This window comes from Melopsittacus undulatus, chromosome 3, assembly GCF_012275295.1.
Source record: "Melopsittacus undulatus isolate bMelUnd1 chromosome 3, bMelUnd1.mat.Z, whole genome shotgun sequence".
NCBI lineage: Eukaryota > Metazoa > Chordata > Aves > Psittaciformes > Psittaculidae > Melopsittacus > Melopsittacus undulatus.
The window spans coordinates 90,439,065-90,454,473 of NC_047529.1; the positions used below are offsets into that span (position 1 = coordinate 90,439,065).

Sequence of the window (15,409 nt, forward strand, 5' to 3'; positions counted from 1 at the left end):
GGTTTCTAAAGTTCCTTTTAATGCCCTAGCTATGCCCTATATGCTAATTAAAGGCTTCAGCAAATAGGGCCTGAGGGGCTTTACAACCTTCCAATCTCGTATAAATGCATTTGCTTACTCATTTTCCCTTCTTTGTGTGTGTGTTTGTTATTGTTGATTTAATCCTCTCTAGAAAGTCAGTCTTGGAGAAATGCCATTAGTAGGGGAAAGACTGAGCAAATAGCAAGTATTACGTTTACTTCTGAGGAAGTGCTAGCTTATTCCTAGAGGTGTCTGAAAGAGTCAGAGAGTCTGGACTCAGCCTAAAGCTCTAATTTTTAGGTCTCCAGGAGCAATAATCAGTTTGGTTTACATTTTGCACTTGAAATGCTAATATCCAAGCCAGGTTTAAACTGACACTGAAGAGTTATTTCTATTCAATGAGTAACTATGTGAAATGGCTCTCAGTTATTTGCAGGGTGTTTTATACATAGTTAACCAGTAAATAATTGCTTGGCAGTTGTGCTCTTTATTTCCATTAGGTGGTATGGGACCTAAATTTATGTTTTGAAGCTTTGAGGAACTGTGTATTGCATTGCTGAAGGCTGTGGGCTGTTCTGTGAAAGAAAAGCAGTTGAAGAAATACACACTGCTACCTGAATTATTACACATCTCTGAATAACAAGGCTGCAGCCACATTTGCCTCCTGCCTGTAAATGAAACAATGAATGTTTCTCCTGCAATAAAAGGTACTTGTAATTTTAATTACTTAGAGCAAAATTCAAGTGGTTTATTATTATCAACAGAACCCTAGGACAGAATTATAGTCACATTTTATATAAACTTGGGGGAATACTGGTGGAAATGATATGCAGGATACAAGGCTGCTTTTCCACTGCTTCACAGTTCAATGGAAATTTAACCTGAGACCTAGACCTGCGTCTGCTGGGTGTGGGGAAGAAAGAGGAGCACAGACAGGCACCCCAGGAAGTTTCATTGTTCCATATCTCAGGAGAATAATTCTGTTATCAGTGCAGAGTCTGGAGCCTGCTTAATGGAGGCTCAGTACAGTCAAGACGGAGATGGATAGGCTGTCTCTTGCATTCAGGTCTCTTATCCTGCCATCATCCAGGCATCTGTCCAGTTCCCAGCAAAGATCAGAGCATGCCTCATACCATTGTGACATCAAAAGCTGATGTTCCCCTAGGGTTACACTAAGACCATAGGGTGCCAGGCAGGGACACCTCAGAAAAAGTCCCAGTCTTCTCCCCACTACTCCTGCTTTGTATCCATGTGCCATCTAGTGAACACTCCTGTGGTCATACCTGGCAGGTTTGCTTTGCATGACAGGAGGGTTACAGATCAGCAGGATTCTCCAAAGAATTTGGCCTGTGGCTACGGTGAAAGGATTAAACTCAAGAACAATTTGGAAGTCTCTTTGCACAAGGATACATGCTAACCCAAAACAACATATTACAAGGAGCTTCCTTGTAGTAGAAATCTGTGCTTTTAGTAGCCTACTTTATATTCCATCTGAAAGGAACAGGATCTGCTGAATTCCCACGCTCTATCTGAAGCACACATGGACTTTCCTTACAATAGGCAGGTGCTTCAGTTTTTCTGAATTAACCCAATATTATCTTATTTCTGTTTCCAAGTGTGTTTTGTATTTGGGTTTTGATGCTTGCCTGAACTACTGTGCATCTGTCTTTGGCTTATCCTGTCTAATAGTCCTCTCTTTCTTTCTCTACCTTCAGTATTTCTGCTTAATGCTTTGCCTTCTTTCAGCTTCCCTATGGAATTCTACTCCATAAATTAATATTTTTGCCTACTTTTAAATTTAGCTTCCTCTTTAGTTGTTTAATTATTACCATTTTATCATCAATGAGAGTTCCAGCACTGAGTACATTGAGTGCAATGGCAAAGTTCCCATTAGTTCAAAAGAAAAGCGACTGAGTCATGGGAATGTAAAACCATGTGCATAATCTTATTACAGATATCCCTGGTACTGTTAATTAATGATCCAGATTCATTCCCCAAAAGCATTAACCAAATCCAGTCTAGAAGTTGAGGGATTAATGATAAGCAGCAGCGTGTCTTTATAAAGAGCTTATTATTGTGTAAAATACAGGGCTTATAGCATGGAATGACACATCTTCAGTGCTCACAGCCATTGTCATGTAAGCACAAAACTTGAAATTTCTACTCCAGCATATTAAAATTTGTCATGCCTATTTTAACAAAATCTATACACATTCAGCAAGTACTGAGAGCCCATTAAACCTGCTTTCTTCTCATACTGCAAGAGAAAAACAGACAAGATCCAGCAGCGGACATTCATGTCCCAAGGGAGATTGTAAAAATCTCTGCCTTTTGTAACAATATGTAAATTGCAAACTCCCAAAAGTTGGCAAGAATCAAGCTGACAAAGGATAAAAATTGTGTTCCATACAGAGCCTGCACAAATAAAGTGCATATCTCGTGCCTAGCAGGGAGGGAAGAAGGTATCTGTAGTAAATTTGTGTGCTATAGCATAGCTCTTGCTAAAAAGAGGGAGAAGCTTGAGAGTGACTAAGAGCAACCATCCATTTCTCCTTTCCTGACCTCCTTCACAGACCTTCAGGCTGTGATTCCCCTATATCTGCTGAAATCTAAGGCTCTGTTGGACCATCTCCAACTGAGATTAAACTGATTATTTAAACTGATTTAACTGGTCACTAACTGTGAAATTTTTTAGAGCTAAGCTGATATTCTCTGAACTTACAATCTGAAGAATAAAAAAAACTACACAAGGTTTTTGTTTATTTTAGACTAAATAAATTCATCAGATAGAGAACACAACATTGCAGTCTTACCTTGTTTATTCAAAGTATTTTTGCTAGAAAATCTTCCAGTTTTTCTCAGACCTCACAACTGTTTTTTGAGGGCTACTACAAACTTAACATTATAGGTTAAGTAAAAGGCCAAATTCATTGCAAGTTATTTTGGGTGCTGCTGTGCATTCAACTGACATGGCTTCATTGAAATCTGTGGAATTGTTCTGGGTTTAGACACTGTTATGAATCTCCTGACTGTATCTGTGGTCCTTCATATAAAGTACCTCCTTTCTCAAGGGACAGAGCAGACCTCCTAACTTTCCAGTCGCAACCCCAAGCTTGTTTCCAGTCTTTAACCCCACTCTCTAATCAAAACTTACTTGGCCTTGAAGCAGCCCAAAGGACTTAACCTTTCTCTGTGGTGTTTCCCATGCATATGAGATGATGTACATTTGCTGTCGGTATTCATCTGACATTTTATTGTTCAGCAATGCATTTGTGAGGTTAAAATCATTCACTCTGTAAAGATGTATGAGAGTTTGGATCAATTTATAAACACCTAGAATAAGAGAGATACTTCTTGGTCTACAAAAATCTGTTTCACTGTAATTTCAGAAACCCAGAGTTAGCATATTACCCAAAGATTTTAGTTATTCTTGCACTAGTGACAAATGGCAGTAACAATACTTTCACTCTCTGCACTAGTAATAAAACTATCCTCTTTATTAAGAAAGATTATAAAAAGTAAGCCTGTTAGATATACTCCAAGTGTTTAATAACAGTAATGCTTGGCTCTTCTCAGGGCTTTTCAGCATAGGATGTCAAAAGCACATTGATGGAGTAGCTAAGTTATGTCCCAGCGTACTCATGAGTATGACAAAAGCTTAACTTGCACCCTGTGTCCTGGTAATGGCAGAGACTGAAATGAAGTGGAAAGACTGCACTGCCACTGCTCATAGGTACTTTTAGATCTTATAATAGTCATTCCCACTCCAGCATTCTCTTCCTTTTCCCCGTATCTGAATGCAGATATTCTAGGAAACAGGCTTATATTGCTGTGTCATAATAAAATAGCCAGGGCTCAACTGTATTAGTACCTTCCTTAATAGCAGTTGAAAGAAGCAAGAGAAAAAGCCTCCAAAAAAGAGTGAAGCAGCCATAGGGCTCAAGAAGCAGCAATTGGCCTCTCCAGGAGTGGGAGACTGAAGTGATTAGGATAGCAGGGTTGGGAGGATATAATTACAATGCACTTGGTGCTAAAAGGTTCATCCTGTATAATGCTTTTTAAATAAAATCTACCTTGAAGGAGTAGATTTTATTTAAAAGGCATTAAAGGATTCAGCTTGCCAAACTGAATGGTCTCTCTGAGGGCAATCAGCCCAGCTACCTACTGTAGAGGTTCTGTGAGAGCTCCTAGGAAAATTAACCTGTTGCCTTCAGGGATCTGACTTGCTACTTCCCAAGAATTAGCCAAGAAGCCTGCTCTGCTGGACCTTGCTTGGAGCTCCTGTAAGGAAGCAGGGAAGACTTGGAAAATTTGGTGAGAGCCTGTGCCTAGGATGCTATCTTTCACTCTCATCTCGAATTATTCTGAACCGATAGCATGCACAGGCAGAAACTTAAAATCACAGAGCAAAGGGTGAGATTTTGAAGCTGTAAATTAAAGTCTAAGACACCTCCAAAAATCCCAGTACTAGCTATAAGGGTTGTGATGAACATGAACAATAAAAAACAGTACCCACAGATGAATGGGGTTTTGTTTTGTTTATTTAGGTAACTTTATAAGTGGATGTGGCATTCAGTTCACACTGCAAGCATTTTAGTATTAGCACTGGGAGAAATTTGACAAAGGAAAGACATGACAAAGGAAAGAAAACAAAGAAAAAAGGAAGAGAAAAAATGCTGACATAAAAAGTAAGAAGAAAGACAAAGTGCAGAGTATACACAGGAGAACAGGAAAAATATAATTATTTGAAGTGTTTAAAATCACTCTTCCTGGTAAAAGGGCAACACAGGAATCAATCTGGACCTGCTTGCTGGCTGTTATGCATCTTCGGACAGTCAGCAATTCTCTTTCTGGCAAATATCTAGCAAGTTATTTACATAGGCTGGAGCTCTGTCCATTCCACAGGCCACTGAGAGTGCTTACAATCCTACCTGATTCAAGCAGCTGATAGTAAAACTTAGATTTGACAGATGTCGTGATTTTCATCCCAGAGCACAGAGGCCATAAAAAGGGTGACTTGAAATACAGAATCTATTTGCTCAGAAGTGTCTTTACTGTTATTTTCAGAAAGTTCTTTGGATGTCCCTTTTTCATCTTTTTTTTTTTTTTGCTCTTTTTCTGCCTGATACTACTTGGTAGGGCAGTGCAGAGGTTTGCAAGTATTCAGGTGAGAAGGAGGAAAAAAATATGATTCTGTCTTCAGATCTCATGGTCTCTGATTGTGTGTTTGAGCCAGGAGTATATGCTTATTTGCTCAGTCAACTCTGAGAGAGCCTGTTATTTGAGCACTAAAGCCTGCCTCGCAGATTCAACTTATTTCTTTCTGATCCAGCATCTGAACAATAGATTTTTTAAATTCTGTTTTTAGGTTTTATATTTTTTAATTTTGTTTTCATATGTCCCAACTTCAGATTTTTTCCACCCATTCTTTTAAAATGCTAGAATTGTGCAAGGCTGCCAAACATGGTCTCCTGTCCTTTTCATCGTTACTAGAGGAGTCAGGTCCTCCCAAGCTGGAATGTTACAGCAGTAGAGGTTTCACACAGCTTACACACTGTTTCTGATGGTGGAAAAACATGTACAACTACATTTAAATGCACCTCATATCTGGTGCGTTACAAACAACTGGCCAGGAGTAAGGCTGGTGGTGAAGAATGTAGAGGTTATGCCCAGATAATTTTTATTTACTTCATTTATCCTAGATAATTAAAAGGTTAAGAAATAGTTGTTACTGATTTATTGATATTGATGTCATAATGATGTATTTCATATGATTTGGGGTCATTAAGGTGTTGTAGTTAGACATCATGTTTTATGCAAATATGTGAGGAAAAGCAATTGCCTGCTAAGTCCAAAAGGGTCATTACAAAAACTGCCAGGCTGTCAGGATACAAGACACTAGTTTCTCATCTTCAGCCACAGCTGCACAGGGAACTGAGAGCTTTTTGGAAACTGACATTTGAAATGGCTAAAAAGTGACAAGAGACAGAAGGAAGGTTGGTAGACTTGTCAGGAGCAGCTAGCAAAGTGCAGCTTCTGCCAGACAAAACTGTTGAGCCTTCTGAAGTTCCCAGGGAAAGTAAACTGCAGGAAGACAGTTTCCCCTGTGTTCCCACAACTAATATCAAGAAATGATGTATATTGAGATAGTCTGATGACAGGTGGCCTCACTGAACAATCACAGTCACTACATCATGGGTTGTTCCTAAGCTACCTGGTCAAAAAGTGGTCAGGAACTTTTTAACCTGTAGAGGGGCAAAGGTGTAGGCAAAGGTCCACTGAAGGAGCTACATGGGTATCATATAATTATGAGAAGAGACATGCAAATTTGTGTTGTATTTGTGGGCCATTCACCTTTAAATATCTTTTCTCAGTCTGCTGTTGGTTGTAGGAGACCCAGTGGCCTTCAGAAAATGAATAGTGTCTGTCATATTTCTCCTACATGTCCATTTTTGAGAAAGTATTGCCCTGGGCTAATACCAGTGCTCATTTCCCCGTGTTGCTGAAGACAATGAAGACTGAGTGGCTTTGGGATGCCCTTAATCGCCAGCAGTGTCAGACAGGTTTGAAGCAGCTTGGCAGACATCTGATTCCCTTGTAAATGTAAGGCTTGATACACAAAACCTCCCATTTCCATTCCTGCCCATGGGCACTGAATTAATTTTTCTTTAAAATTCAAAGGAACAGAAAAACTGACAAAAAGTTTCCCTTCAAAAGCATGGTTAAGACATAAATGTTTACTGTCAAAATCCTAAAGCACGAGTCTGAAAATTAAATTCATATAGTCGTGAGTTGAAGTTTTGAGACTAAAGCTAGCTTTATTTCTTGTATTTTGTGGAATTCAGCAGTATTATTTGAAATGCAGCTGTTCTGTATACACAAAACCAAGAGAGCTTCTCAGAAAATATTGCAAAGAGTTAATATTTTATTAGATTTGGAAATAAAATTGATCAGTGCTGTCTCTCCAGTAATACTGCAGTTGTAGACAGAAGGCTAAAAAAAGCATGAAGAAGGAATTCTCACCAGGATTTTGCATCCTTGCCTAGGAACTGTTGGATATATGGTCATATATACAACCTGCAGCCTTTATGAAGGCCTCAGATTTGACTGTTATCTGTAGCATTGCATATATGATCACAATTGAAGATAAGACATTCAAGTATAGCAGTCTCTGCTTGGTGCAGTCTGGCAAACACCCCTAACCAGGCAGGTTTTAATCCTTTCTCCTTCACTGCTTTGTTCTGTGAATTCAAGACATGATGCTGAAAGAAACTGAACTGTTTTGGCATAGGAAGATTTAGAAAGACATCATCATCCTTACAGCTCAGCTAATATTGCAGAGAAAGACTGTATGTAAATTTAACAAAATGTGAATTTCTTCTGAGTGGAGGTTGTGAATGTAGGAGGTGTGCAAACAGAACAGTGGTGGATGGTCACCAGACAGCACATCTAAATACAGATTTCAGAATGATTGCAAGACAGCAAACGTCACTTCCAAAATAGCTATTATTTGTGCTGGAAATATGCTTTTGACGTCTATGTTTGGGGTTTTTTTCAGTTGGGAAATAGAAGAATAGAATATTATTAGATGGTAGCCAAACAAAACTAATAACAGCATTCAAGCAGAACAAGCCCCTCACAAACAGACTAATAATTATTTGTGGAGGATATTCACCAGATCACTTGAACTAAAGGAAAGGATGATATGTTTCTGACAGATTGTGGGCAGTGTTGGTTTCATGCGTGTATTTGACTCCTGGCAGATGAATCCATTCTGGCGTGAGATGGAATCTATTAGGAAATTGGCTACACAAATAAAAGTCCACACTCCATTTCCTTTAGGGTTACTAAGTACAACAATGACTGCCCGCAGTGGTAAGACAAGCACTTAAATTAGTAAATGTCCTATTAATAAGTACACTATACACAAAAACGTCTGAACTGGAAAAATACCAACTGTGCACGGTACCAACCGGGCACGTGTTTCATAAACTAGCTGTTAGGAAAAAAGTCAAAGGTTGTAGCACACGTAACTGTGAGAATTTAGTTTTGTCTTGAATCTACTCTTTCTATGTCAATAAGAAATCTTTCAGAAAAGTGGTGATGATGCTTAAAAGCAGTATTTTTCTGGATGTTTGCACACTTGTATGTGGGTTTATGTGACTATAATTCCTTAATCTAAAATGGAGAAGGAGTACCTGACTGTAACAAAACCAGTTCCATCAAATTACAGATTCTATAAATTCTTCAAACCAGGCAAATTCTGACTATCTCATCCTAGATTTTTAATCCGACTTTGCCTTTGTCATGTGAAGCATTGTTGTTCTTGACTGGAAATGAAAGTCTGCTTTCTCCAGTTCTGAAGCCTCAAGAGTTTCCTATCTGCATTAGTAAACTGCCTGCAGCCCAGACATCCACCATCTTCTCCCCTGTTGCCACTTGAATATGGGAGTGGTGTTGTAAATTGAAAAGAAAAGCCATAAATTTTACTTGACATTTTACCCTGAGTGCATCCTCAGGGTTACCTGAGTTTTACATTGCTTACACTGTAAGATGCTTATTGTAAATTCAACTAAACATAATCCATCAGCAGATGTGTTAAGGCTTAGGGAGATGGGGAGGCTGTAGCGTGGTGCAAGTTACAGAAAGTAACAAGCCTGCTGCCAAATGTAGCTCTCACTGCAGAGCCCTTGGAACACAGTCCTCAGACATCCTGGTCTTCATTAAACAAACACAACTTTTTGTTATTGTGATGCATGGCTGATATTTTTATGCACAGTGTAAGACAGAGGCCTAGTGTGGATCTCTGCTGTGTGTGTGCCTGTAAGGGCAGCAAGAGAAATCAGAGACTGACTGAGTTAACATTTCTGGGATGAGGGTCAAGCAGAGCTGTATCAGACAGGGTCAGCCCCAGGCAGCTATCCTTCACACACACACTGGGCGAAAGATTTCCAAAAGCCTGCAAAGAGTTGGATGTCCTATCCCCAGTTTGAAACCAGTCTTAGTTGGATACTAATTGTTCTTGGTCCCTTGAAAGCTTCTTTGAGTTGACTACCTTAGACACTGAAGAGGCTTGATTGGTGTGGTTGTGCAAGGCATCATCATCATCGGAGAAAGGAGGACAGGAGGTTTGAAGGCTTAGATGCCTCCTAGTTCTCTTGTAGCACCACTGGCAGAGGTGCACCAGTCTCTGCTAAGCAGTGCCCTTGGACACTATCTGATCTAGGCAAGCAGAGGTCCAGCCAACAGCTGGAGATACTGCCGTACAAGTCTTTGACATTTGGAGTTCTAGGCTTTAGTGGAACACTTCAGGCCTGGAACGTGTTAACAGCTGCACAAATACTAAACATATGCGGAGTTAAAATAACATGCTATTAAAATCAAAAAGTCTTGTTTTCAGTGCAATTCTCTAGGTGAGCAACAAGTAAAATAATGTTGTTACTATGCATACATAATGCACTTACTTTTCTTTAAAATATGAGAGCATAAACCTTGCAGAAACAAAAGAGTGTAAGTACCCAGCAACAAAGACTTTCTGATAAATATCCTTTAGATTTTTATGAATGTCCCATCGATTACAAGATACAGCCAGTAGAGAAGGCTGATAGTCTTGCCTTGCACAGCCATGTACCTGTACGAAAAGTAGATGAAATTTGAATGTAAAATGCTGATTTAGTAGTTTCCTGCTTACCTAGCAGGGGCTCCAATGATCCTAGAAAGCAAGCTCAGAGCAGAAGCTGGTCAGAGTTATCCATATTCTGATGTCATCTGAATCTGAGGGAGTCACTTAAAATCTGTGCTTGTATTTTACTCACCAGTGAGCCTGACATTTCTTTACAGAGGCAGTGCAAAATGAATTAAAATTTTATAACATGCTTTGAAATCCTCAGATAAAAGGCACTTCAACATTGCAAGATATTTCATGGACAGGACCATCCAAGGTGAGATCTGCCTCCTTTTTATGTAACTTCTTTCAACAATCAGAAACTACTGCAAGGTGAAATAGTGCAATGAAACAAGATGAACCCACAGTTTCCTACATGCTTATGATCTGTAACATCACAGGAAGCTGAATGAATCAGATACTTCTACTCAGAAGGTCTGGAAATGAAAGCCAGGATTTTTTCATTTGACTAAGCCAAGCTTTTGTGGTCTTTGCACTGAGCACATGAATATACTCCCCAGCAGGATCACTTTGAGAGGAGCCTAATGATTCTTATTGTAATGCTCATCCCAAAGGCTGACACAGAAGAGGCACAGAAAATGCAAGCCACCCCTGAGCTTTGTCAGACCACTGATCACTAGGTGAGACCTGTGCAGACTAACAGTTCACACTTGACCGCCCCCAAGAAAGCTCACCTCTCAAATACAAAGATCTGTCCTGCTAGCACAAGTAAGGTGGTATTTTCCCACGGTTTGCTAAATGATCTGTCGAGGCCACTTTTCAGTAGCTAGTACTTGTATAATTAACAAGTACTTTGGAATGTTTGTGGAGTATTGATGGCTGCCCAGTCTTGCTTGCAAAATCCACTCTTTTAATTTAACCAAGTCTTAAGAAACGTTGAGTATTTGCTTCTTTGTCTGCTGATGCGTCTTGTATTGGAACCTGATAAACGCACTAAGTATTTTCATATCCATGGAGGAAATCACGAGGAGTAAAGTGTGCTGAGCTCACCATGCTCAGCAGCTTTGCTTGTAGTGGTACAGTCTTTCTTACATGTTTCATTTTCATTTGGATGTGTTCTCTCCTGGATCCACTCTTGTTAATTCTTGTTACTTTCTAGCAGTTAGACTTCTGCATGTTGACAGAAGGGTAAATCTGCCATGCATTGTTGATGTGTCATGACTGGGGGTCTTAAAATAATTGCTGGAAAGGAAAACACTATAAAAAGTTGCCACATATGAGTGGCATCCAGTTGTGAAATCCTGCATTTTATTTAACTTGTATATAGGTATGGAGGTACTTTGTTTCATGCCTCAAAAAGAAATTGGTAATGTGTTAAAGCTATAGAGTATGCTACTGCAAGTATTGAGATATGGATAAATCAATGGTGTATCCTCATCTTGACTGCTGTGTCTAATTTGGCCTCCCTCTTAGAAAGGACGCAGCAGGAACAGAAAAGCTGTAGAAAGGATGGGAGAAATTATTTAACGGCACACATGAAAATCGACTCAGAATAGTGACTAGATTTGAAGGAAAATAGAGGAGGGATAAGACGGGATAAGAATAAGAGGGATAAGAGAGATAAGAATAAGAAATTGGTCTGTAAAGTGTCAACTGCCCTTTCCCGTAAGACAGTAAGAAGGGTACTAGGCAGACCGCGAAAAGCCAGCAGAAATCACCGGGGCTGTGAGCCCGGCTCGCTCCAGGAATCCCTGGCGCACCGGCGGCGGCAGGAGCGGTGGCCGCAGCCGCATTACGGGCTGGGCTCGCTGCCTGCTCTGCCTGAGCGGCGGTGCCCGGGAAGCGCAGCCCCGGAGCCAGGCACGCCGCGAGCTGACGCTCCGAGGCCGGACCGCGGGGCAGGAGCCGACCGGAGCGGGGGAGAGTGGAACTTCCGCAGAGCGACCCTCACCGCGGCGTCCGAGCGCCATCTCCGCTTCGACCCGGGGGAGTAAGGGGGGCGGCCCCGGGAGCCCTGGGGGCGGTCGTGGGGGGGCTGTGCCGGTGACGTCGGGTTTGCAGCAGCCCCGAGCGGCAGCGGGCGGGCGAGCCCGCCGCCCGGTGCTGCGGCAGAGGGCGGCGGAGCCGGGAGCCGTACCGGGGGAGCTCCGCCGAGGAGGGCTCCGGCGGCGCCAGGATGTAGGCGCGGGGCGGCGGGGAGCTGCCGCCGGTGACGGGCTCGCCATGAAGAAGCACTCGGCCAGGGTGGCCCCCCTCAGCGCTTGCAACAGCCCCGTCCTCACCCTCACCAAAGTGGAAGGTAAACGACGGCGCTGGGAGCGAGACGGGGAGACCGGGTACCGCGATGGGGGATGATGCTCCAGGGAAACCGCGTACCGCGACAGGGTGATGCCCGGCTGCGGGGGAGCTGCGCGACCCCAGGGTCCCCGCCACCCGCCCAAGGGTCGCGCAGCTTCCCCGCAGCCGGGCATCACCGGCATCCATCAGTGTCCCCCGCCGCGCTCTGCTTCGTCTCTTTCCTCCCCCACGCTCCAGAGTCAGAGCTCCTCTCCCGGAGCTCCCCTCGGGGCCCCGGAGTATTGCCCGAGCCCCTGGGCAAGTACGTGCCAGGCGCGACCCTTCGGGGAAGGAGGGAGGATGCTGGACAGATTTACCCTCCCCCATGGGAGCACAGTCCAGTGTCCCAACCGTCTCTCTTCATCTGTAATCCAGGTGCGTGGTAGCAATGGGGTTGGGGAATGGAATCAAACGAATTATAGAACCAAAGAGGTTGGAAAAAATCTTTAAGATCATCAAGTCCAACCTTTAGCCTAGGACTGCTAAGTCCAGCACTAAACTATATCATGGAGGGACATTAGGAGCCCAGCAGTAGTGAGGGGTGGACAGACCTTCAGGGATCATTGGAAACTTTCAGGGATCATGGATGGGTACTTTGAAAAGGGCAGTGATGTGCTCAGGAGGGTTTTCTAGAGAGTTCTGGAGCTCTGGGTGTAGCTGGTGGTGAGGTCTGAGATGAGGAGCTGCTATCTTGGGTAGAAACCTATAGGCCATGCCCTAAAAGAGGCAGAATGGGTGAGGTGGAGGGGGTGATGTGGAGGCAGTAGGGTGCAGGTCAGGAAGAGTAGCCCATCTGAGGAGTGGATACGGATGTCAGTTCCTGAAGGAAGGGCAAAGAGGAAGCCACTTGTTTGAGGGATCCACTGGGGAATATGGTAGTTGGTTGAGAGAATGGAATTGATAAGAGGAAAAATGTTGCCTGAGAGGAATGGAGGGAGAAAGTGATGAGCAAGAGGAGACAAAGAGGAAGAATGACTCAAAAAAGGAAGTTATTGAACAGTAAGAGGTAAAGTGCAAACTTGAGACTCCGTAGAAAGTTCACGAAGGAGAAAAAAAAAATATTGAAAAACTGAGGAACAAAGAAAGGAAAAGAAGAAATGCCAGCAATAGCTCATGGAGGAGAAAGTGGGAACATGCAGAAATGCCTGAGAGGGGGAAAGGAACTGAAATCGGCAAGGAAAAGTGGAAAATCAGGAGTACCTGAAGGCTGTTATTTCAGTTCATGGAGAACACAGCTGTTGCATTCCCCCAACATAAAAAGCACCTGCTGTAGAGATAGGAAAAGGGATCTCAGTTTTCTGACCAGAAGAAGAACAGGCCTGATCTTCATTACTAGAATTTTTAAAAAGCCCTTGGATTTAGCCTTGTGCATAGTAGAGGGTTTCTCTCAAGGTTTGCATTGGAAGCTCCTCTGGGTATGGAGTGTGTCTCCCTTCCTTTTGGTGCACTGCACATGCTTTATGAATCATAAATAATAATAACCCACCAGGTCCCAGCTTTGAAATGTGGGTCATCTCATTCCTCTTTTCACAGTTCAAATACAGTTTATTACCTACCGTTTATAGAAACAGAACCAGTGCAATCTTTCCCTATGCCTTAAAATTGAATCCTTTCAAGCATTTCCATGTCAGCTCTGCATACCAGCTCTCAGACACCCTATTGCCACTCACCAGGGACTTTGTTGACCTAGTTGGACTTTTTCTTCTTTATTTGAGACTCTTTTTTCCTTTATCATCAGTTGCAAAATCTAAATTGCCTTGATGGTGTATGATAGGGCCCAGAGGTTGTACAGAGGCAGATAAGAGTTTCCTTTGCTGTTCGCTTCCTTTTAATGAAACAGACTGGCTTTGTTTGAGAGCTTCTTTTTCCACATCAGTTGACAACATTTTCTTTCAGAGGAATATTGACTAATTTTGACAGCTGCTGTTTAGAGCCATATGAAAAAGCCAAGTGTAGTTACAGGCAAAAATAATGTGAGGCAGTGGGCACACTGTGAGCTGCTTGCTTCCATCAGTCTGGCTGCCAGACCTCTGGTAAAGGTTTGTTTTCCTAAACTTCTCTGGTAGCCTAAGTCCCCTGCAAAGGTGTAGCCAGTGCTGCAAATACAAGGCAACAAAAACTTTCTTCTGCTTTGCAGTTATGGTTATTTTCTCGCCTATCAGCCATCATCAAATCATTTCAAGGATCTCTGGCAGAACCACTAGGAATATGTTTCACTCTGGGATAGTTAGCCAAGAGGAGCCTTTCATTGATATGCATTGCTATAAAGCCTTCCAGCAGTCTTTCTATTTTCCTGTTGGTGCAGTAGCTTCTTTGCTTTAAAAGGGAGATAAGGACTTTGTGAGTCTTCACAAGCGTGACTGTCATTTCAAATTACTTCAGAGATTGAATCATCAGTATGCTCTGAGCCTGCTGTACCAGCACTTCCCAAGACGAGTGTATCTACGTGCATCACCCGGACAGGCAGTAACCATACCATGTGTTTTGTATGCCTGGCACCATTGCACACTCTTCATATTTTGAGAAATGTAGGCTCGGTGCCTGATTTGTGCTTGTTCATCTTTCCGTTGTTGTTTTTCTCACCAGTTTCTGTCCACACTGGAGGGGCCATTCATCTCAAACCAGGCAATTGACTGGTTTTGCCCTGTTTGCACACAAAAGCACAGTGTACTTTGACGACTGGCATCCCTTCATTAGGAAAGTAAATATTTCACTCCCTGCTCTGCATCTTCCAGAGACAGGTAACATCAGCTTTCATGACAATCACCTTGCCAGAGAAAAACCATCCTTCACTTAATTAGCCCACACTTAGAGCTACTTATCCACAGATTTCCAGCACCTAGGAAATGGTATTTCAGCCTCCCAGTACAGCACATTTCCTCTGTACTGTTCTCTTGGGAAGAGTGACTGATGATGTTCAGAGTTGCTTATAATGCAAATAATAACCACTCTGCTTTCAATTATTGCACATAAATGTCTAAACTGAGTTGCTGTGGAACCAGATTCTGCCACATGCTCAGCTGGAGTAACCTTGTCTGCATTGCTGGAGTTGCAGAGAACTATACAAGTACAAATGAATTTGGCCTTTTAACATATTTGCATGCCTGCAGGGGAGTCATCACAAGCGTATCAACACTGTAATCACTTTAACAAAAAATCTTTCTTACTTCAGCAAGCACAAACTGAAGATCCCAAGCACAGCAAAAACTTTCATGAGTGGCAGTCTGATTCCTTAAGAGATGCAGTTCTCATTATCCTCATTTTGCAGATGAAGCAGCCGAGAAACTGCAGAATGAAACAACTTGCCTAAAACCAAGCAGCACGTCATTTCACTGAGCAGGCAAGAAAAGACTGACAGTAGATAGGAATGGACTCCCAAACTTCCCACACATGTTTTCTTGGCCACGGGAGGGCACTGCCATGAAT

At 42.4% G+C, this 15,409-nt stretch overlaps 1 protein-coding gene across 2 annotated transcripts in view; it reads left to right on the forward strand.

Annotated features, from left to right (window-relative positions):
* Window positions 1–15,409, forward strand: part of SLC35F3 (solute carrier family 35 member F3) — a 169,213-nt gene that overhangs the window by 100,482 nt on the left and 53,322 nt on the right. The window contains exon 1 of one of the 2 annotated variants that reach the window (XM_034060879.1): window positions 11,870–11,945. The exons of the other annotated variant lie outside the window; for it this stretch is intronic. Coding sequence (XP_033916770.1) covers window positions 11,870–11,945 — 76 coding nt within the window. Of the gene's footprint in view, window positions 1–11,869; window positions 11,946–15,409 lie in introns of those variants that run through there. 2 annotated transcript variants of the gene reach the window in all.